Here is a 22,413-nt window from a genome sequence, read left to right on the forward strand (position 1 = left end):
TACATATTTTTTGTATATATATATATATATATATATATATATATATATATACCAACCTAACCCTCGAAACTCTATTATTTTGTATTACCCATGTATCGCACCTGCCGTAAGCCTTTGGCGAGATTTGTTTTAAACGGACGAAACCGCGGAATCTGACTTGTCACGTGACAAGAGTTGTCGCGTCGCTGCCGACCGAAAAGCAGTCCTTCACATCTCAAAAGTACGATTTCTGTGGCTTCATCTCTCTATACGGCCAACTCCCACTGTCAGACTGCCCCTAGGTTTGTCCGTATATCATTTGGTGCTTACTTGTTGGTGCTCCTAGAAATCCCTGCTGTGGCAGTGACTATTTTTTGCTCCTGCTGATTGCGTCATTATTGATTGTACGTTTGCTTAATTCGCGATGCTTACTAATACGTTTTCTTGTAGAACCGGTTCCTGTCAGTCCTCAATACATCATCTGCCGCCCACGACTGTCTGCTGACTGGCTACGAACTGTGTATAATCTAATAGCCGCAATCGTCCTGTGAGACCCATAGCCGCCCGGATCCTACACCTCCCATTAGATGGTTATCGATTTTCGGTCCGCAGAGCACTTTGAATTGTCGAAGAATTTTTTCCATAAAAATCGGTACTGGTGGACTCCGCTCTCAGCGGATTGAATATTTCGCGGCCTACGCTGAGTTAGTGTGGATTCACAATAATTTTTCGCGAATTCACAAAGTCCACTAAAAGCACTATCGAAACAACGCACCTACCGAACGCCTGTTTCACAAAGCAAGAACCTCAGCAGTCCAAGCATATCTAATCAGTGCGAGTTTTGCCTTTCGGGTGCAAACGCACCCGTAACGTAATTCATGAGCTCGCAAAATATTCAAAGACAAACCAAACTTAAAGTGCCAAAATTTAACCTAGAGATTTGACTTTGTTAGCTGGATTAAAGGGTAGAATTTCGCACCAAGATTACCGGATATCATTCTTTTCATGGTTAACAGAGAGGTTTCTGTAAGAAACATGCTAATTTTGTTGTGGAAGACACGGAATTGTACGCTCATCAGGAGTCTGACGTGCGCAGATCAAATCTGCCAAAAGTGCACTTAAAGTTCACTCCCTATCTGAATTGTTCTAGATAAACTAGAAAAAATTCGAGACTGACAAAGAAGGGGAGTAATCTTTTGAAGCGACCTGAATCGGAAGATCAAGGACCCCAGAGTGTTTCGAACTCCGCCCCTCTCTCAATACACTGGCCGTAGGGTTTAGGCCTTCAGACTACTCGACGAAACATCTCAACTGACTTAATGTGCTAACCGGAATAGACTGTTTCTACATTGGATTACAAACTCGTTCAAACTGGAAACTCAGACACATGATCAGTCGGTTTCAAGCGTTGTCCAATCGGCTGAAAGGGCATTGTTTTAATCAATGAAGGCCGTCTTGCCAAGAAGTATGTTTCACGTCTGGTCGGAACATCACACTGAGATCATCATGATAAAGTAAAATTCCAACCCCTCAATGCACCATTCGAAGCGAAACCCTGCAGCAAAAACTGCCTCTGTGAGTGTAACGGTAATGTACAGTTTCAACCCCCTTCCCCAATACATCTCCTGTGAGACACGGTTGAACTCAGTATCCAACACTAATTTACTGAGTTAATTGGAAAACGTCTTGCTGGTTGCTTCTCTGTTTGGCAGTCTTCTAACTGGGCTTGAAGAAATCCCTGTGTAAAAAATAACATATTAACGAAAGGCCATCAGTTTTATCAGAACGATCATTTCGGTTCCAAACACTGTTCATATCAGGAAGGTCAGATTCCTGAATGCCAGAAATCCACTGATCAGACAGACAACGCCCCCTCAATATGCAGCGCTTGACAGCCTTGTATCGAAACCAGACAGCGTGCGTCAGCGCTGGAACAAGGTCAGACAACGCCCCCTCAATATGCAGCGCGTTGATAAACTTGGAGTGATTGTGCACCCGTGCTTTTGTACGTGCACGGGTGCACTCGATCGTGTGCGCGTAAAGGCCGCGAAACACCACGTACGGCAAACAGACGAGGGAATGTGGAACAAATAACCAAAGAGCAGGAAAAAAAGTAGGGAAACGAGTCGCCACTCAGGAAGGTGATCGCAAACAGCCCGCGCACTGTTTGCACACAAATGTGAGGCAAACAAGCACGAATACAGACACTTGCCTTGCCGATTCCATCAAGTTGCTGTGTGTTTCGACTACATAACCTGGCTGGAATTTTGACCATCTAAAATAGAGTCTACGAGTGATAGAAATCTCCTCAACTAATGGTGGACACACGTAAACGATTACAAACGTAAGCACAGACGGAGCTCTTTCTGCAGGCCTGTCAGCTATGCACGAGCAAGACAGTGTATTGAGCAGTCACGCTGAGGGGAGCGGTAAAACTGAGTCAACCAACCATTCGGATAGCTTCACGCGTCCAGGATGAGTTTTATGAAACACCTCTTGGAACTCCGAGATCAACACTACCAGTGAAGGGCGGAAAGCCCTTCCTCCGCAAGGCGGTTCCATCAGTCCCGCGATAAACTTCACTTTCCGTTAGACGCGAAGTTACATACTACCCACATGCCTCATCGATAGTATCCGGCGTTACACCAAGTTTGGTGGCACACTAGTCTAGGCAAGTATAACTCCTTACGCACATACGGGCACCTACAATTAGCTTGGATGTAAAACGCCCTTGATCCGAAGTCCGCCGCTAAGCATGAGCGAGAAGGCAAGTGCTCCTATAGGTTGACAGTACACTTTGGCACCGCTTCCGACACATACATTTCAATATCTAGCTGAAATGCTTGCTTCCAAATTGCATGTCTGTTATCCAACTAACCAGAATAGGTCGGAACTGACGGCATCTTACTTCATGAGCAGCTGGGACAGATTGAATTTGGTCTCGAAGGAGTGAATTTGCCTATGTTCGCCTGTTTGTTTCAGGAGGGTGGAAGAAAATAGCGATGAGCATGACAGAGTAAGTGTCTTTTATGACGGAGAGAAACGGGATAAGTGGGTAGAGGAAGACTAACGTCTGGTGGTGCGAGAAAAACACTCATCGAATGGTTCGTTTGAATCAATTTCATTTCCAGACCCTTTATCGGTCAGCTAAGGCGACCCAATCATTTAAAGATTTGAGGTTTTACCAATCTCCCTAAGTGAATTTTCGAAAGCTCAGGCCCAACATCCCATAGTACAGTACGCCAGTCGGGAACCTGAGAGACAAACTAACATTCATATGTTTTCGAACAAAAGATAATGAATTTAGGCGTGTCAGCCATCAACGTAGGTTGTTGGTGTCAGCCAAAACGGAGGTAAATGTTACCCACCACGAGCAATATCAAACACCGGTGCTATGCGCAACCTCCATTTTTGCAAAAAACAGTCTGAGGGCAGTGCGGATATCATAGAAAGATTTAACAACGCAAAACACATTCAGCTTAGTGAGTTCAACTCAAAGGCTACGTAATGGTTTATTGGTTATAGGGGAACATGATAGTTGTATGACAAAGCAAAGTACCCTGGTATCTACAGAGGAAAATATTGGTAGCTCAGGTAGCGTAGATGGTCGTTGGTTCGTTCGCTGAGCTGGGCAATTTGATTGCAAACGTTTCATCACCAATCGAGGTGAAATCGCCTGGTCACCTGGATGTCACCTCAATCGGTGATGAAACGCTTGCAATCAAACCGCCCAGCTCAGCGAACAAGCCAACGACTATTAGGGTATCTATCTGAACGGTCGTCCCCTGAATCAAATCAGTGTGGCCCTAAGCCGTCTAGTTACAACAACGCGCAATTTCGCTAAATTAATATGTGAAACAGTATGACAGCAGTTTGGTTAGTTTAAGCTGAAGGGAATAAAATTATAGGCAAAAAGCAGAGAGAAATTTTAAGATCACCGGTCTGCATGACCTAGATAAGGCACGACGGGACACGAACACGTGACGCACAGCCTGTGCTTGCCAGCCCTACCAAGGTTACATTTGTACAGCCAAGAATGGTGGAATATGACGCATCGTGGTTCGAATTATGGCGACTGTGAGAAATCGATTCCGGCTGCACATGGTATAGCCTTTAGTGACAGGCAAGTGCGGAGAGCAGTACGTCCTATATACGGGACATTATTTGACTACATTTGCCGTAAACGTGCAAAGTTCCACTATTTAGGACCTTGTTTCGCTCATGTGACGACAGTTAGTACTGACGGCTTTGGACAGGACGCTATACACACAAGTTTGTTGCTTATTTATTAAACGCAACCGAGGACAGAAAAAATATGCACTGGCGTTAATGTATAACAGAAGTACATATGAATCCGAAAACAGTGTGACGTATATATGTTGAAAAGGCCTAAATTCGGTGCTCATCTATCTCACATTTATAGGCGCAGCATGTTACATTGGAAACCGGTGAACCATATTCTGCAAAGAACTGGTTATTCTCGCACATCATAATGTGCGAGAAATAATCACATTGCAACATTTTGCAGGGAAGCTGCAGGAAATCCTACGCCCGTGTCGAGTCAAGTAAAATTTGAATACATGAAAAAATCTGCCATTTTCTCGGTTTGGACTTGAGGGATTCTTGTGTGTCCAAATGATTAATACGAATGAAAATAGCAAGGTCATTTCTGTAAAGGCGATCAGCTACTCGATAATTGACCAGCTGACTGTTGAGGACACATATTCAGTGCGTTGTTGGCTGAGTAGTCCCTCCCTTTGCTTGTGATTTGATAGTTCGCAAAGAGCAGCATTAAGCTGTAACTTGATTGGCCATTGATAACCACTGCACCCGGGTTCTGATTGGTTCAATCATAATGTGTGTTGCGTTGGGGTTTGTATTGTTCGCTTTCTGCAGCCACACCAATGTTGAAATTGTCGTCCGTTGTTCCTTTCCCTCTTGGTCCGTTCGTGATCTGCATTGCATCGTGGTCGACCTCTCTGTTGATCGATTGGTTGGTGACGTATCTTCTATTTCTAGTAGTGCGCCGATTGGTCTATGCCCAAGTGGTGGTTTATATCCGTGAACTTGGTTGGTTGATTTGCAGGTCTTCTGTCAGTGAGGCTTCTGTTATTTTGGACTTGTTTGGTGGTCGAATTCGGTGAGCCTTAATGAAAGCTGGAGACCTGATCAATTACCATTTAATGCACCCGAACTACAAATACTCTAATACATTACCAGCGGTCAGCTGTGCATCTTTCCTCTTTTCAACTCATCCGGTGGTCACTTGGTTTTTAGGTACAATGTTCAGGCAGAGGCCTTCGACCTCAGTCTGGATTGTAGTGAATAGTAAGTTTTCGGCTCGCTAGGCGTAGCCCACTAACTGAATCTGTTAAGTCTGTTAAACCTTTATAAGGTGTCCAATATTCTTACCCTGTAGATCCGTATAGACAGTAAAAAGCAAACGGGCCGCCCGAATATCATCAAAATTATCCTGGTTCTAGGTTTCGAATGGACGATTTTCGTTCCAAATTTTCTTAGCCTAGACTCACTCGGTGCCTAGCTGTCATGCATTCCGAAGAATGGATGAGGCCAGAGATGTTGCAAGCTCGGAAGGCAGGAACAGTCATGATGCCGGGATTGGCTTCGAACTATGGGCGGTTCGGTCGGTACACTCGTGCTTTATCGACCTAGCCTACTGGCCGACAACTTTAATTCAAGTAAGTTGGAGTCACGATGTAGGGAGAGGCTTTGCATGGTTTGCCAGGATGTTGGCCACTACCCTCATCCTAGTAGGCAGATTGCAGACGCTCGCCGTCAGGGGATTTAGTCCACCAAAAGCGCATTAACGGTTTCGTTTGGATTGGCAACCAAATGCTTTCAATCAAGGAAACAGTCCTAGTGTACATCAGCCCTTCGAGTTCACCAATTGAGTGAGTGTTTCCGTTATTATCAGGATGGCATGGAGTATTTTAAAACTCGTGTTTCGTGTGTAGCTTGAGGGGTGGTTCCGATTAGGATAACTCATCCAAGCGGTACAATACAAGAAATCACCCCAGTGATCTGTTTCCTCCCGTCAAACCCATGAGCACCCCTAGGCGACTACATGAGTGCTCAAGAGTGGGGTGTAACAGAACCTGGAAAGTACCGCGCTGTAAAACCCTTGAGTTCACGGTAATCGCGAACATTAGTTAGGGCTGCTGAGCTACGGTTCTTTGGAAGATTCAGTCGGAAAATAGCAGAACCACTAGCTACAGTGTCCACCAACGCTACTTGCGGTATTCCATCGCCAGAGGGTGAGAACTAACTCTGACGCTGTCTTCATTAGGGCAATGATAATTCACTTATACCTACGTGTTTTTCAATAGCCTTTGTGAGGATGTCTAAATGTCTCAGATGCTGGATAGCCTTGAGTAGATGTAAGTTATATGGTAAGCTCCGTCATCCAGGATAGTAGGGCTTGGTCATATTTTCATCTAGCTGAGTTGAACATGAGAACCATGACACGCCGTGTCATATTCGACCCTTCAACCGCCTCGGTTTTTAGCTGTAAAATGTCTCACCCAGGGAGCTTTATGTCTGTCCAAGGCTAACTTTAAGGACGAGTTAAGTCGACTTGGTTGGAGAGTTCACTAACGTCTTAGGTGTGTGTATCATCTGTGCTCAGGGAAAAACTGTTTAAAGTGGATGTTAACTGATGAATCTAACCCAATGGCACAGAGCGATTCTTTTGTGGTGTTTCTTCTTGAAAGCGAAAAGCATGCGGCTATGACATAATGATATCCCTGTTCTTCAGAGCAACACTCGGTTGCAAAAAGTGTTGCTGATCCAAAGCCGTTTTCCTATTTGCCTCCAAGTTTGGGGGGTTTCTTTCCTCAAAAAGAGGACAAATTTGTAGCGACATCCGTGTCTCTGAGATTATTACTCTACTGGAGGTGTCTTGTTCGAAAGGTGGCTTCCATCACGTAAGATTTGCCGGAAGGTTCATTTCCTTCATTTTCTGTCGAATGGCATCGTTGATGCACAACTGTTTCGCAGAGTAACGCTAAGGCATCGATATTGTCTATTCAAAAATGTTCTTTGACTCGGTGCACATGTCTCCCGGAACTCCGTTCACCGAAATCGGTAAGTAAGTGTGACGTGGCTTCCTTTCGGTTCGTTTCTACAGTGTCTGAGTAGAAGATGAGCATCGTCATCTTCAGCGTAGCCCTCAAAGATATCAACATCAACTTTGTTGCTGATGTTCCACTGCCGACGACGTTAAAGTCAAGGTTTCAAATTAACAGCCTGGATCGGACTATGTCACTGTTGGAAAAGTGCATGTTACAAAGGGGATTAGTGAACATGGAATTTTGCGGCCCATTTGCGACGCATTTGCAAATAACTGTGGTTGTCATTGGAGACTCAGGTAATTCTCTCTTTTGTGATATTCTTCAACTGAATGAGCTGCACACCAACCTTGTGAGTAGTTTCCCCTATGAAAATATACTGCGATGTCCTGCCAACTGATTAACGAGTTGACCCTTTTGCAGCACATTTAGTTGGAGAACATCATAAACGAGAGTCTCACTTGGATGCCAAATTGATATGCGAATGAGTGTATTTCTTGAAAACAGTCCAATTTGTGTTCAAGTAGAGCATAAGGTTGAGGGAAACTCGGGGACTGCGCCCACTTAATGAGTCCCAAGAAGGGTGAAACTGGTCTTGGACATTCGAAGAGTTTTCAGCAACCTTGTGAATGGTTTCCTGTATGAAAACATGGAATGTTAATAATTGTAAAATCAAAAAACAAAATTTCTGTTGCTATGGAGATTCTCTCTCAAGGATTTTTATAATCTACAATCTACAGTTGAATTAAGAACAACTTGAAAAACAACTACAACTTTAGGATAGGGATGAGTCTCACACGTGTGCGAAATCGAAACTACTTGACTCGCCAAAAATTAGGTTTTCTCTGTACATTTTTGTAATGCGCAACTTATAAGGTTGCTGCAAACTCCCCGACAGCCCACAGTCGGTTCTGTCCTTCTTGGGGATCATCAGGTAGGTGCAGTTCCCGAGATTCCGTCAACCTTATGTTCTTTTTGAAACCAAATTGCGCGAAATTAGCGAAATACACTAATTCGCAAACTAATTTGGTTTTCCGAGAGACTCAAGTGGAACTTGAGGTTGAGGAAACTTGGGGACTGCGCCTATCTGATGAGTCCCAAGAAGGGCGAAACCGGTCGTGGACTGTCGAGGGGTGTTCAGCAACCTTGTGAGTAGTGCATTGCGAATAGACATGTATCGCGATATCTCAAATATCGTATAGTTAGGTTAAATCTGCTTGATCACATTCATTCAGCCCACAGGTGGCCGTTTGTTTAGGTGTGATCAAGGGAAAGTCGCGAGTCTGGATCCACCCTAGAGATTGTCGAAGAGTAACACACTACTCAAGAAGTTGCACCTTAGCCGCATCTTTCATGAAAGTCAAGCGATCGATTATCGTTGCTGCAGTTGTTGTTCGACATAATGTTATTTCCAACAAGACACGTGAATGGTTGGACACTAATCGATATTCTTCTCGATGCTCAGAGTAGCTATACTGCAATTGTGACATGCTTCAAACCAAAGTAACTCTCTTGTTGTGGTTAACTAGATGGACAAAACTGAACTGAATCCATTGGTCACGTGTACCATGAAGTTTTACGTGTCAAATTAAATCGTTACGGAATTTCTGCGGTCAGGAAGAGCACGCAAGTCAGTTCACAAAACTACTCAGATCGACTCAGATCGGTTTTAAACGTGAATGAAGCGGTCCACCATCAATCCGAATATATATCCCATCCAGCTTGTCATCACCGTGTCTACAGGTATAAATACAGTTGGCTAAGTTCTGACGTAACTCCGGTTCCTTCCTGGGTTGTTCCCCTGCAGGAAAAAATGATGTTTCTAATTCCGTTGGAATAAGATGCGTTCGTTCTCATAAAGGAAAGTACTCACAAGGTTGCTGAAAGCTCTTCGACAGCCCACGACCGGTTTCGCCCTTCTTGAGGCTCATCAGGTAGGCGCAGTCCCCGAGTTTCCGTCAACCTTATGTTCTACTTGAACCCAAATTGGACTGATTTTGATAAATACACTCATTCGCAAATCAATTTGGCTTTCAAGGTAGATTCAAGTGAGTCTCTCGTTTATGATGTTCTTCAAATGAACGTGCTGCACAAAGACCGATTTATGTTTTAGTTGGTACGCTATTTGTTGGTGTTTGGACGTAACACACAAGCAGACCATCTGAAATGACAGAGTAATTTGGAATCAGTTGAGTATCTTGTGAAAACTAAATTCATGCACAAACGAGAGCATTCGCGGAAGTCTGTCAAATTCGAGTTCAAGTAGAACATATGGTTGACGGAAACTCGGGGACTGTGCCTACCTGATGAGCCCCAAGAAGGGCAAAACCGATCGCGGGCTGTCGAAGAGTTTCCATCAACTTTGTAAATAGTTTCCTTCATGAAAATATACTGCGATATCTCGAATGTCGAGCCAATTGAAACATGGGGCGGCCTGTGCGCAGCACATTGTTGTAGAATATCATAAACGCGAGATTCAGTTGAGTCTTTCGTGAAAACCAAATGCATTCTTTCTGTTTTTGGTTGAAATGGCTGATAAGTAAGCACAAATTGCCGCGGCTGGTTACAACAGAGACAGTGACCACACTCGGATACGTTTTCATCTATATTGTCTGACTTTTATCATAACAAAACTGGACTTAATCAATTTCCAAACCACTTTCACGGCCAGTGAGGGATATTGATTCCTCCAATTATGAAATATGAGCGGATTCAGTGTATATTTCACCAGTGGTGTCAGAAATTTAGTCATGAGTATGGTGCGCGGAATCTCACCAAACTGAAGACAAGTGAGTAGGTCGCTAAGAGCCATCGTGAATGAAGTGCCATCTTTAACTTCGCTGAAGCAAAATCCAGCAGAAAATGAGTGTTCATTTTCAATCAGTGATGTTTTTTTAAACACTGGGTGATTCATGTGTAGACAAAGTACACTACTCGTAAGGTTGCTGAAAAACTTCGACAGCCCACTATCGGTTACGCCCTCCTTGCGGATTACCAGATAGGCGAACGCCGAATCAGTCTGAAAATGAGTGTACTTTGCTACGGTTTGTTACTTTGTCTGTGGGTGTTTAAAAAACCTAAGTGAGTTCTACTCCCTGATCCGCCGAAGTGGACCAAACGTTGAACTGATCGGCTTATCGCGTGCACTCACTGTCGTTCAACTGACAGAAGTAGAGCAAATGTCAGATCAGGCACCGCAGACCAGTATCCTTGAATTGATTTAGGATATTCACAGCGATTTCCTGGCGGTTTGATAAGCACGGCCTAAGAAGCGATCTTTATTACAACATAGGCAACTAGCTGTTTTATACTCCTCTTGGTTGGTTGCTTCATGCTGGTAGAGTAGTCCCACTTACTTGGTGAATGTTCACCAACTCACCATGCAAATGATGGTTCAACCTCTGAGAAGAATAAACAGAGGAGAATTATGGTGGATAGTTAGTCGACACGGAGTGAACAACATCGTAGCAAGCACAGTAGAACTCGTGGAGCAGTAGGAGCATTCGATTGTAGCCAATGAGGCTAGGCTAGGCAGTAGTCATATGTCCCCGTTACCGCATGAATACTTTCTTCCTTAGGTGAAGTCCCCGAGTGAAACAGTGATTCTAGGTGGCCACAGAAAAATTCTATAGCGGTTTCCTTAGTGGATGGCCTCCAATATGAAACGACTTCCTGGGGCACTAATTTTATGTGGGTAAGGCAGCACTCTAATAACGGATCTTTTCCAGATAAGCCCCGCCACTAATGCAAAAAGTGCATGTGTGAAAAGTTAAGCCCCGCCACATGTTACCAGCTCCAATTTAATGTACGCACACATCCTTGACGTATTATTGATCAGAACAATTCCTTATCCGCATCTAGGCTCATTTTGTGCAAAACTTTTCTCCCTTCGGACGTGAAACCTTAAATGAACTTTGACGCTTTCAACTCTCGTTCATGACAAGGGGACGGTAATATGTTTTTTGTAAAGCCATGGAGTGATCCATCAGCACCGTTTATGCAACACAAGCCACCAAATGACACTTTCAACTGTTTCTAACAGGTGGAGGTGTAATGCCCGACAGTGTCGACAAGACATCGGTCTTCGAAAGGGAACTTGGCTGGAGCAGTCTAGGATGGAGTTTAAGACAGCACTTCTATTCATTAGATGGACACAGTCGATGCCTGAATCGCTGCCGATATGTGGGCACCATACCAAGGAATTGAAACGATGATTGACATGAATTATACCCATGAAACAGTTAATCATACCGAAAACTTTGTGGATCCAACGACTGGAGCTCATTCACACACACACACACACACACACACACACACACACACACACACACACACACACACACACACACACACACACACACACACACACACACACACACACACACACACACACACACACACACACACACACACACACACACACACACACACACACACACACACACACACACACACACACACACACACACACACACACCATCGGATCTCTTTGGCACGTCTACAAGATACAGAATAAACACCAATGCGGCACACACCGATCCTTAGTGGACGGCTACTTGTGTGAGTTCGTTTGGGGGCAAAAGTACCGAAAAACGGACCTTTTCAATGACGTGTCCCAATTTCACCCTCTTTAATAAAAACTAAAAGTACGAATTTCATATTCTCTTTCTTTTAATCTTCTTTTGGGTGGCGGGGGTTAATTTTTGGTGAAGCTTATCTGAAAAAGACCCCTAATAACTTTCTACGGAAACACCTACAGAGAAGATTCAGAAACGGGACCATGTCAGTGTCTGGTGAATGTCGGGGTTACTGACAACCTTGTAATTCACAAATTTGAAAAAAAAGATAATGAGTAGTATCATTCTGTTTGCATCTGGCTCTTAATCAAGTATAAGATCCAAAATTGCATCTGGCTCTTAATCAAGTATAAGATTTGAACCAGCTGAAACCCGGTGTGTGTGTGTGTGTGTGAGTGCTCGAACCCACTGTAATGTCCGTCTGCTAGCCAGCGTTAGCCACCTCAGTGGTCTACCTTTTCTGAAATCGTGGATGAAAAATTCACAGTAAGAATCTTGGCTGCTTGACGAGCCAGAATGTATTTAACTGTTTCATTTGCAGGTTTTTGGTGGTAGGATTTTTCCTCCTCGGAATCTTTATCGACCACCAAGATTCCCCGAGTTCGAGTAATATCTTGTTCCAGATTGGACATCGATTGGTGGGGGGAAGGTACTTAAAGACTATCGCATAAGTATACTAAAAATCACTCCAATAATAGTCTATGTCCTTTTGTGTTTGGAGCTTCAAGGTAAAAAATTCCAGTGCCACGTTTTCCAAACAAAAAACATGTTTTTGTAATACTTCCGAGACCGATGTACTGTGTAGAGTGTAGCCATCCAACAATCCACTACATTTGAAAGACGGATTGATTATATCCTTCATGTATTTACACTTGAAACCTTTCTTTAAACCACGATACGCCAGTAGTACACTGCGAATGACCTTGACGATGGAGTATCTGGAACGAGAAACTTAAGGTCAAGCCCGAGTAGTAGCTATCGGTTTCTGTCTACTGGTTTGCACAATTGCGGGCTCATCAGGTGGGCGTAGTCTCCGAGTTTCCGTCAACCTCATGTTTTACTCGAGTCTTTATTTCGACAGATCTCATTTGCACGAATGGCAAGGTGAACTAAGTGGTTAGAGCGCGGATTTACTGACCGGAAGTTCCATGGTTCGAACCCGGCCTTTGCCTCTCGGCTTCCCTTGTCTGGGCTTGGGCAACCTGGCAGTATTCCAGCAATCGTGCTTCCTTTGGATAGCATGGCAGCTAAGCACCGAAAGTGTGCTACAGCTGAATGGTCTTGCACGAACTTGGTTTTTACGGGGTACCCATGACCGATGTGGTTAACCGAAAACTGGTCGAAATACTGGTATAAAATTTGGTAGCCTCCCGAATTGTACGTTCGTCTGTCGAAAAGATCATCCAGGACTGTCTAGAAATGGTCCAAACGGTACAAGTCGTATCCCCGCACAACCATGAAATAATCTATTTCCCTCTGTATCGATTTTTAGGTGTACTGTTTGAAACTCACCATGACTGACTTAATTCGACATAATCTCGGAAACTGGATCGAATTTATTTGATGCTAGTGTTAGGAAGTTGAGTAATTTTCAGTTGAGATTTCGTTCGGATGACAAATCGTCCCTCGAGCAGGCAATCAATACATGACCACGTGATTTGCCTTCCGTGATCGAGCGATGATTGACGCTATATCCTGTCTAGGCGAGAGCTAATCGCAGAGCTGAACAAGCGCTCTCGTGGCCAAACCGTTAAGTCCAGACCCCCGACTTGGGGTCTGTAAGATTCCCGTTGATGAACGAATCAGCTGCACTGTTGCTTAGCTTACAGAATGAAATTTCAAATGAGCAAAAGTTTCCCACTGATAAAGAAATAACAAGGAAGTAACTACCTCGTTCTATTTGTTACTCGCATGAATTCAAGCGGTAGTTGGTCGATGGCTTTTTCGCTGAGGTGGGTAATTTGAGTGCAGGCGTTTCATCACCAATCGAGGTGACATCATCAGTGCGTTAGTGGGGATGATGTCACCTCGTTTGGTGATGAAACGTCTGCAATCAAATTGCCCAGCTCAGCGAACGAGCCAACGACCATCTACGCTGCCTGAGCTAACGACATTTTCCTCGAGCGGTAGTTTTCATTCATTTCGAAGGAACTTTATCGCCACAACAATAAGTGTTTATAAAAACACCGTACTGCCATAGCCCACGTTCTAATCCTGCAGATGTCCACCCTTGCGAAGGGATTAGTTGTTTGGTCATCTACCACTTGGTATTTGTGCCCTGATGTTTTTGCCACAAGACGATATTTCCACCCCCTTCTGGATGGTTTTGTTTTACTCCAGTAAGAAGGGATCTTGTTCCCTACAACCGATGCACAAACAGAGCCACTTGGATCCATTTTTCGTGTGGTCGTGAGCTCGCATTGCGAGAAAAAAAACCCAACAGGTGACGGAATTGCGATGATTGTCTGAATGTGAAATTCCGTCGCAACGTACACAACCTTGGATTCGACATCGGGGACCATCACCACCGGTTTAGCGTCGACGTTGATAGTGTAACAAGTATTGAACGAATTACGCTTTAAGAAAAAAAAGCGGATCAAACGGCGTACACAATATCGTGGAATTAAACCAACAATGCATGCGAAGGTATCGGGACTGGCTTTTTTGAAAAAATATTTAGCGAGTTGTGCGCTGTAAGTGCATACGTCCGAAAAACCTGGTTGCCCGGTTAACTGGTTGGCGGGAACTTGGTCGCAGTTTTCAACACCTTATGAGTATGAGTAGTACGTTAAGTCTTGAACAACAAGGTTGTTTTTCTGTAGCAGCAGCTGGTGTTGAAAAGTGAATTTCACGGAAAATCTATGGATGTTAGTCAGGCGTGTTTTTGTCTGAAGAACCGGGACGAAATTAAAGGTTTTTTGTTTCGCCCTCTAAGACTTCCAGGGATTCTGTGATGAACAAGACGACAAGTTTGGTCTGAAGTGATGGCTCCTCAATCCGGTACAAACACTCCCCATTCGTGTCACTAGCTTGCTTCACCTTATGGTCTACTCTAATGGGACACCAACTAAAGGCTTGTGGAATGGGATGTGACGAACACTTCTGTCTGATCTGTGCACATAACTGAGTGCAGGATAGCAAGCAGATTGATAACCTTTCTTGGAACACGTATGAAAGGACTGTGGTGTAGAGTATGATGCAGTCTGCTGTATACCCTCGACTGTGTCTGCGTGAGGCGGCACGAGAGAGAAGGGTCGGTTGGCTTTCGCACTCTGTCCAGTGATCTTTCCTGACTGTAGCTAGTCTGTGATGGCAATCACTAAATTGCGATCCATCCCTAAAAGAATGATTTGTTTCTTGTGGTAAGCAGGTGCTCTACAGGGTGATTTCAAGAGGTCGATTTTACTGATCAATAAACCCTTTTTTGATACGATGTCAGATGAACCAAAGGATCAGTTTGTCCCTCTTTGTGATCCGGTCGCTCCTGACCAATAAGCTCGATAATTGGTCAACCGAATAGTGTTCCTGCGTTTCATACTGAACGGATCACCTGCATGTGCAAGCTCAATTCGCGTTTTAAAGTGCCCCGTTCCTCGGCGTTAATGAACATAAACTAACGAGTGTTGTATTGACACGAGACTCGAATTAATGTAGATGAATCTCTCGTTTATGACGGAAACTCGGGGATGCGCCCATCTGGTAAGCTTGGAACCGGTTGTGATCTGTCAACGAGCTTTCAGCAATTCAATGGGTAGTGCGTTACCTCTGAAGCGGCTGGGTTGTTTTTCTGTAGCAGAAGCCGTTCTGCTGCTTGTGTTGAAGAATGAACCCCCCAATAAATAACTGGACGTTAGTTAGCACAACTGTTTCATTGGCTTATTAAGAGAGCCAAAACTTTATAGGATTGGAGCGAAAAGGAAGAACATTTCAGTCCCTCTCAGTGGCTGCTTGAAGGGGGTCTCGAATAGTTGAAGATCTCCGCTCCAAAATTTCGGGGAATCCGATCAATGGCAGGTCAAGCTTATCGGAAAGGTGAGGTTGTTTGTTTCTACGATCCACTGAATAGTTAAATATTTCGTAACGCACTACTCATAAGGTTGCCGAAAACTCTTCGACAGACGACGACCGGTTTCAGAAATTCATAAACTGTCATCAGGGAGCCAACGGAACAATTTTTTTCTAGTTTTGTTCCGTCATGACATGTGTGGATAAAATATGGCCCACAAAGACTGTTGACTTTCCCAGCAATTTTTTTACAAATAGGAATTGCAAATTTAGTGTTGACGGTGCGTACAGGGGAGCATTAACAAAAGATGGGAACATGACGGTTTCAGATGCTTACTCACAAAAATACCACGTCTTACAGAAATGGGCCCGTGTGTGACCATCGATTGGCTAACTCTTTGAAGACAGGCCCGGTTTGAACGCTCCCCGGAATCAGCTTTGTTCAAGATTTGTAGCTGATCTGACCAAACATCAACGAGACAGGTCTGGCTAATGTACTTTTACCCCAGAGAACTTGGGGTTGGCACAATTATTTCCTATCCCGGAAATTAGCGATTTGCTTTTTCCTACAAAAACCGCGATTCCCTCGGTTGTTTAGCTCCATTCTCAATAAGGTGTTATCGCAAAGCGACACAAGGAAGTACACAGTTCCTTTGGTTCTGTCAATAAATTTCGCACTACTGAAAGCGTCTGGGCATGTGAATATCGAATGCGTTCCCCAGATCAGAGGAAGTTTGACAAAAAACTCCAACTTTCAACGGTATCTGTTTGAAGTTTGATTCACAGAAGTTTCATGTAGATTGTGTTTGACTTCCTGGACCCTGGCTCGAAAATCGAGATGTTTTTAAAAAAAGTCTAGTGGCCGTATAATTGTGATGTGACACAGAATGTGCCGATTGGGTTGAGGTTAGAAAAAACAGCCTTCTCAAGGATCACGTGAACCCTGAGACTTCATTTATGCAATCAACGTTTTTTGAAACTGTGAACGCTACTTCTTCCACCTATCACGTCTAAACTAATCCTTCATCCCAGGAAATTTCATTCGTCCTCACATGGGAAAAAACGGAAGTTTTCTTGAAGGAAACTACTCAGCAACCTTATGAGTAGTTTCCTTGGGGAAAATATACTTCGATATCTCGGATATCGCGTATCAAATGAAAAACGAGGGAGTCTTTATGAAACATAATGAGTCATAAATGAGTGATTTACTTGGGATTTAGTTGAGTTCCTTGTTAAAACCAACTTGGTATGCGAATGAGTGTATGTCGCGAAGACTGGTAAAAGAAGTCTAGGCAGGAGCGATCGAGCAGAAAATGGGCCTCAAATACTGTGCTATTCGGGACTCTCTTATCATCTGTTATGTTTACAGTAACTTTTGGAGTTTATCCACGGGCGCTAACCTCAGGCGTTGCATTTAAACTCATTCATACCATTGACGGGAGTATCCCAAATTTGTCAACCGGTAAAACTAACCTTGAACGAAAGAGTTTTCTTCGGTATACGATCCTTGAAACGAGTTCCATTCATGCCTTCCACTATATTCGATCCGTTCAGATTCTTGAGCGCACGAACCAGCTCCCAGTTGGTACGCAAGGGGAATTCTTTCTCATTCAGATTGAGCATGTAGCGCCAGTCAACACTCTGCTGCTTCAGAAGGTGTTCGGCACACAAGAGAGTGGTTTGGAGAACTGTGAAATAGCCCCAGTTGACGTCCACACTCAGCTCCTCAGGTATCGTAATCAAATTTGATCCGAAACACTTCGCCAAATGCTTTACTCGTCTCCTAAACTCTGGTGTGGCCTTACGATCCACATGAATGCAATATATATTTGGTTTCCGGTAGATGAGTCGTAGCAGTCGAGCGAGTCGCTCAAAAGACTCGTATGCAGAGATTGCAAACGCTAAGGGGTAGTTTCGTTCTTCTTCCGTGGTCCATAACCACGTGTTAGGAAGTATCTGCGTAAGTAGTCCACAATCGACGGTGTTTTCTAACAAGTTAGGTGGATTTGGTTGAGTATATTTGCTCGGTTCTGTATAACTCTGTCGTCCATTGTGGATCCAATGAGTGAGTGCCACCACACACAGAAAAATCGTGATAACGGCTAGCAGTTTGAATTTGCGCATTACGATAGCTTCGAAAGTTGAGTTTTCGACACTGAACGATACCGGGCTCATGTAGTATCATATCCAAGCCTCGGTTGAGTGTTTGAGTGCACGCGTGTGTGTACACGTGCACGCGATTTAGCCTGTGTTTTTGACCGAATTCGTGCGTCGAACTAAGTCGATCAGGCCATAGAGCCAACCAGACACCACAAAAGTCACGTGATGCCAGCTACAAATGCGATTAGATCGTCAGGATGACCAAGAATGGTCAAATCGGTTTGCGTTAACGAGTTTCGTACATTATCTTATTTGATCAACTACAGGAGACCTAAAAATCTGCAAGCTTAATTCTAACGGCTTTATGGTGGCCATACGTACCAGATGGGGTCTGTGAACACTTGATTTGCATTTCGAACTTTAGATTCCCTTAGGTCTATTAATTGTTGGCCTGTTCGCCTAGCCCGTCAGTCACTTTCTAACTGTTTTATCGCTAATCCAGGAGACTTCTCCAATGCAGCGTTACGTGTACAACAGCGCACCGAGCAGAACGGCGAGCGTATAAACTCTTATGGTTTTCAAGCTGACTACCAAGCTCGGAGGACAATCCAGCAATCACTGAATCCAACTAAGTTATCAATATTACGGAACGTCACTCACAGCTCACCTTCCATGTTAAGAACGTTGGAAACGTGAGCCATATATTGCCCAGGGGAGTCCGTGGCCGACGCCTTCTCACACCTTGTGCCTCAAACGATCAAAGTAACTCCATCGATTTCCTATTTCCAGGACATTCCTTCGTTGAAGTAAATAAGTGAACTTCTGTAAATGCATTTTTTTTCTCTCCATGTGGTGCGTTATAGAGAAAAAGGCTACCTAAAGAACGAACGAGGATCGATTTTACCAGGCCAGATAGATGAGGCCAAGGTGATGGAAAAAATTTCGTCACCTCTAAGAAATCAGTCTGTGGTTTATGGGAGCTAACCAGTCAGAAACCAACCGCAGGGTGCCCCGTCGCAGCACCAATGAGTACACCACTCAGTGGAGCTGTGGATGACGGAAATATGACCTTTTTAAGGGAACGATTTCCGATAAGTTCCGTGTTTGGTCACGTAAACAGCAACAGTGCGAAAACGTAGGATCAGTCATGAACGATTATGTTGCCACAATACTGCCGGTGCTAGCAGCTAACAACTTTGAATATGCGAGGGCCTTAACATAGTCTCATGGCGGTCATTTTCGCTGTTTTGAGTACCTTCTGGTCGATGGTCTTTCGGTGGATCGCTGATATTTGACAAGTTGCAGTGAGTGACCAAATTTGACTAAATGACTGTGAATCGAACCGACAAACTTAGTTGCTAGCTCATCCGCTATATCCTGACCGGAAACAAGCTTCGGATTTTGTCACATTTTGCTCATATGTCGTTGTTTATGTATCTGTAGCTTGAACGTCATTCTGAAGGCTAGCAGAAGTGAACTGAAGAAACGATTTAGAATATCGCCCTCGCTATGAATAGTAAACCAATAGCTTGAATGTATCGATTCCATCCGGGCACTCTCATTGATCAGCCAATAGCGTTTCAGACTTTGGATATTCAAGTTAGTTCGCTCTGTAGCTGCGGAAAGGTTTCAAAATTGCGCAGTGATAGATCGATTGAAAGGGTAATGAAATGCTTTCCATCTTAAGGACATTTAACGGATTTCAGCCTTACAAACTTTCAAATGTGTGATGTGAAGATATGAAGCTTCCTTCTTTATTATTACGGCTGAATGAACGAAGTTAAACAAAGTTATGTTCAGATGTGGAACCTTTGATTTTAAGTACCTATCGATCTGTTCATCAACGTGGGAATGGTCAGAAAGCTGTGTTGAACAGTGGATCAGATCAGTGGATCGGATTTCCTAATGAAGATGATATCAGGTTTTAATGGGCTGAGCCACTCAAATAATTTGTACGTTATGGGAATTCAGTAAGTTGGTGCGGAGTTGAGGTCGGACTCGAGGCTCTTTACAAAGCAGTTTCAGACAGTATTCCCACGGCAGTCGGCGAGCTGTCACAGCTGGTGAGGTTGGAACTTACAGCTCCCGAGATTATCAACAGATGTCCAACTAAAAGTTTCGTCTTACTCAAAATTAACAGTGAGATGATCTGGTGACTGGACTGGAATCAAGAGTTTGGCACGGACGCCCACTTTGTGCACATTGGCTTGCGGGCGCTCGGTCCTGTGCGGAAAAGTGTGGGTCTGTAAACCAGAGAAACCAGATGATGAGTCTCCGTTAGGACAAAAGCGCCCATGAGAACTGTATTTGATTCAGTCATAACAGCACGTAATAGCTTCATCAATATGCGAAAGATATTATCTTATTGATTTTTTGTGACACAATCAGAACGTAATATTTGAACTGTCTTCCAAGCTTCGAGGAATTTGCCTTAGTGGTTTTCTGATACAGACCATGGAATTAAACACATGGAATTAAACACATTTTTTGTGATGTTTTTATGTGTGAACAGAGCCCAGCTGGCCACCAGCAAAGACATTTAATCTCATCAGGCAGATATGTAAGATGGATATCCATATGTAAATCACCTTTATGATAATTTGTTTGCGTGCGAATCGCGTGCTTTTGACGGGCTTGGATTCATATGCCCAAGGTCGAAATACGTCGTTTGTTGATCGGTATGAATCAATGCAACGAGCCTATTGTCTAGACGCTTCATTGATCGATAAGCCCAAAAGTAAGACTCTGAACGTGATTGTTTTCTGAGGCTTGCGTTTGCCACGCTACCTCTGAATCGCTGAATGAAAAGAATATCAACTTTACCTGTGACATAGCAAAAAGAGGGTTTAAAAAGCGTGCACACTTTCAGGTCTATATCTTAAAAGGTTTTCTCTTCCTCTTTTTTGATTTGTGCCAATAAAAGTTACGAACGATATGCACTACTTAATTTGCTCATTCAATATTGGGTGGTTCGTGCATTCGGTTTTAGCACTCCATCTTCAAAACTGTAACTTTTCAGACAGGTTAGTATAGTTTTCTAAATGAGTCATTAAGCCGCCATTACTACCCCGCAAGAGTAGCGTTCCTCGGAGAACAACTGTACTTTTCTCCAGTTTAATTGTGGCTCAACAAACTTGCCTTTTATCCAGTAAACCTAAATATCCTAGAGTTTTGCCATATACACACTTTTTTATGGGAGACCGAACTGAATACCAACTGAATCTCTCGCTGATGATATTTTTCAGCTGAATTCGCTGCATAAAAACCACCTCATGTTGCATCTGGCAAAGTACTCGCAGTAAGGTTCCATGAATAAGCCTACTCACAAGTTTTCCGAGTGGATAAGTTCAGCCTTCCCCCTCACGTGAAGAAGAACGACAGCTGTGAATTTTAAGAGCGTCTGGGCTGAACGGTCTCAATAATACTAAATGATTTGGGTTTTAACTGAAAAACGAAATGATTGCAAGTGAATGCATTTCGTGGCTTTGGCGCACTTTGGGTTCTAACAGAAGATAAGGTTGACGGATAAGAGCCCAGGGTCTGCGCCTATCTGATGAGCCTCAATAAGGAGGAAGAAACCTGCCGTGGGTTGTCATATAGTTTTCAGCGACTTTATGAGTAGTGTGATAGTCCATACAATGAACTGCGTTACTGGGTTGTCGTTCAAGCTGAAAAATCGCGCGATCATTACAGTACATTAAGCTGAGCAGAAATATCATAATTAAAAATAATCAGCCAAAGTAAACTTTGGGTAGATGCATCCTCGGCCGGGGCAAAATGCGGCTTCGTTCTCACAAATCTTTCTCCCTGATAATCGAAAATTCAGTGCAATATACTATCAGAAATCACCTTTGATATTGCGTTTAACAGGTTAAAAAGTAAGAAGGCGGTCGAGAAGCTTCATTCCATTGGTAGTCTGTTTTCGTTCTAAATCTTCCGCATTGTGGTCATCAGGACCTTGCCATCTTCTTCGACGGGCGGGTGCTGAAGACCATCCAGGTAAGGTGCCTTGTCGCGATTGAGGATTGACATCTCACACTGGATTTGAGCTAGTGACAGCTTGCTGATGTCAATGTGCTATTCGCGCCCGCTTGGTTCTTGTTTTGAAAGGGACCGCCTGAAGTGATCTTTGACCCACCGCTCAAGACGATGGCTGAGGTAGTGAATTGCCTTTCCGTCACTTTTATATCTTGTTTCACTGAAACTTGCCTTATTTTGGGCGGCTGATCGAATAATTCGAGAAGCAGGTATTGCTTGCAGCAAAAGCCTTGTCAGTCTCCTGAGACTTTGAAATCCACCTGCGCTCTTGTCAAAATTCAAACCTCTGATTATCCGGTGTTTGAGGGATCCGAGTGAACCACCTTAGACACTAGTTGCTGGTATAGCCTCTCTGGTGGTAAGAAGATATATTGATCTCGACTACATGCTGTGTTCATTTTGTCAAACCAAATGACGTGGATGAACGGGTATGAAAGCTGAGAGCACTGCCTCTTTAACTCGCCTCCATTCAACCTCTAGGTAATATTCGTCATCCGTATGACTGTGCGTTTCCAGTAGCTTTCTAGACAGATCGGCCCGATACACTTCACCTACTGAAACTCGTCGAAGTTGAATAGGATTGCTCACATTGGCACGCGTATAGCTGGCACGCTCGCACAGTAGCG

At 43.8% G+C, this 22,413-nt stretch overlaps 1 protein-coding gene across 1 annotated transcript in view; it reads right to left on the bottom strand.

The window, feature by feature from the left end:
* Positions 1–17,895, bottom strand: part of T265_04702 (hypothetical protein) — a gene marked incomplete at both ends in the record, with an annotated part of 20,108 nt that extends 2,213 nt beyond the window's left edge. The window contains one exon of the mRNA XM_009169506.1: positions 17,123–17,895. Within this exon, the coding sequence (XP_009167770.1) occupies positions 17,123–17,824 (702 nt within the window). The remainder of the gene's footprint in view (positions 1–17,122) is intronic.
* Between the last annotated feature and the right edge of the window lie 4,518 nt (positions 17,896–22,413).

This window comes from Opisthorchis viverrini (genome assembly GCF_000715545.1).
Source record: "Opisthorchis viverrini unplaced genomic scaffold opera_v5_81, whole genome shotgun sequence".
Lineage (NCBI taxonomy): Eukaryota > Metazoa > Platyhelminthes > Trematoda > Opisthorchiida > Opisthorchiidae > Opisthorchis > Opisthorchis viverrini.